The 1,828-nt window shown below is 40.8% G+C and overlaps 1 protein-coding gene across 1 annotated transcript; it reads left to right on the top strand.

Annotated features, from left to right (window-relative positions):
* The first annotated feature begins 355 nt into the window (after nt 1–355).
* Nucleotides 356–1,382, top strand: LOC146981943 (C-X-C motif chemokine 11-1-like). The gene is made up of 4 exons (XM_085788220.1): nt 356–469; nt 733–856; nt 942–1,022; nt 1,134–1,382. Exons 1-4 carry the CDS (start codon nt 415–417, stop codon nt 1,222–1,224), a joined length of 351 nt encoding a protein of 116 aa, XP_085644346.1. The 5' UTR covers nt 356–414; the 3' UTR covers nt 1,225–1,382.
* Nucleotides 1,383–1,828: the final 446 nt, after the last annotated feature.

The following is a 1,828-nucleotide window of genomic DNA, read 5'->3' as shown; positions in this document are numbered from 1 at the left end:
GAGAAGCCAGACAAGCCACTATGTCACATGGATGATGAAGCTGTGTTAGATACAAATATAAGCCTCAGATGCAATCAATCATCAATCATTAGACTGTGTTTTTGGTGTGCAAGTAGCCTACATTGATGATGATTTTGATGTGAATTGCATGCATTCCCTCTTCATTTAGACATAATTACAAAGAAGCCTCTCTGCAGACAAACATGTGTCTGAGCCAAACAGTCTGCATAAGAATGCTTCTGAGAAACAGGCTCTTTGGAAGAAAAGGGAAGAGGAGGAGGAAGTGAAAAGCTATTGGAAAATGAAACTTGTATATCGTGTATAAAAGAGGGAGATCCGTGCTGTGAAGCATCAGGAGCTCAGAGTGAATGAAGACACAGCAGTGAGAGCCAGAACCTGTCTACAGCTCCAACCATGAACTCAGCTGTCGTTGCCTTCCTCACCTGTCTGCTGGTCCTCTGTGCACAAGGTACTGTGAGAGTTTATTGTTGTGAATCCTACATGACCATGATCTGTTTAGTCTCAGGTTCTGTTGTCACTTGTTGCAACACAAGTAGTTTCCAGGTTACAATGTGTTTCAGCTGAAAATGCCTGCAGCTGCTGGTACAACAACTTCAAAGCTGCACTCATCAGTATTTTCTGTGAACAGATGGAATGACTGGATATAATGTGAAAATGATTGCAGATAGTGATAAACTGTAATTAACAAGGTCCTGTCTCCTCCTCCCTCAGGACAAGACAACACATCTCAGAGATGCATGTGTTCAAAGGGTTTCGCCATGATCAACCCAAAGCTCATCCAGGGAGAGCCAGTCATACACCGTCCAAGCATCTTCTGTTCAAACACAGAGATTATGTGAGTAGCTGAGCTGAAATAAAGCACATCCACTGATGTGTTGTTCTTCAGCTTCTCGCTGACACATCTCTCTCTTCCCTCTCAGTGTCAACCTCAGAGGAGTTGGAAAGAAATGTGTGAATCCAAACTCCCGGCTTGGAAAATACATTCAGGAAAATATCAACAAGTAAGATGTCAACCCTCAGACACCATGACAAAGTGATAATGCTCAGGATTTCCAGTAACCACTGTGACTGGTTCCAGTGCCTTTTACTAACACTGTCCTTTGTTGACTCAGGTCTGAAAAGAAAGGAGCTGTGATGACGACGGCCTCCAGTCAAACTAGTACTGTGAGCTCAACAAGAGTCCAGACCACATCCAAGCTGTAGGACTCTGCACTGTTTTCATCAGTGAAGCAGTTTTTCACCATCACTAAAAAACAAGTGTCTCTATGTGTTCATCATGTTTCATACTGACCAGTCTTGTCTCTGTAATGAAGTTGTACTGTAAGTAAATCATCTATATTTAATAACTTTTCTAAGAAAATAAAAACATCAAAAATGAAACAGTTGATGGACTTGTGTCTTTTGTTTCTCCCAATAGTTCAATAGACTATTACACAAATATTTCAAATGTGAACATAACTTAATTTGATAAATAACATCAGCTACTTGAAATCTGAAGATTTTAAGATGGCCGTCATTTGTGCCAAAGGAAACATGAAAAGATCTTCATTGCTGCTGCGATTGATCTGTTTTCACAGATTAGTACTTGGTCACGTGGTACCACAGTCTGGGACTCGTAACATATATTTCCTCTCACACATTGTTAAATTGTTTGATTTGAGATCGCTTTTATAGAAAATTTGTAAACTTGTTACAAAACAATGTGATCCCTTACAGACTCACTGAGGCCCGTTCACGTGAAGTGTTTGAGTGTGTGAGGGCTGTCCTGTCAGATTATCAAGTCAGTGAGTGAGTCCTTTATGCTCCC

This window comes from Trachurus japonicus, chromosome 9 (genome assembly GCF_045865225.1).
Source record: "Trachurus japonicus isolate A0001 chromosome 9, Traja_1.0".
In the NCBI taxonomy this organism is placed as follows: domain Eukaryota; kingdom Metazoa; phylum Chordata; class Actinopteri; order Carangiformes; family Carangidae; genus Trachurus; species Trachurus japonicus.
This window is presented reverse-complemented; position numbering and strand designations above follow the sequence as displayed.

Coding starts and splice junctions, on each gene's coding strand:
- LOC146981943 (XM_085788220.1), top strand. CDS start 415: ATGAACTCAGCTGTCGTTGCCTTCCTCACCTGTCTGCTGGTCCTCTGT. Junction 470..732: donor GCTGGTCCTCTGTGCACAAG/GTACTGTGAGAG, acceptor CTCCTCCCTCAG/GACAAGACAACACATCTCAG. Junction 857..941: donor TGTTCAAACACAGAGATTAT/GTGAGTAGCTGA, acceptor CTTCCCTCTCAG/TGTCAACCTCAGAGGAGTTG.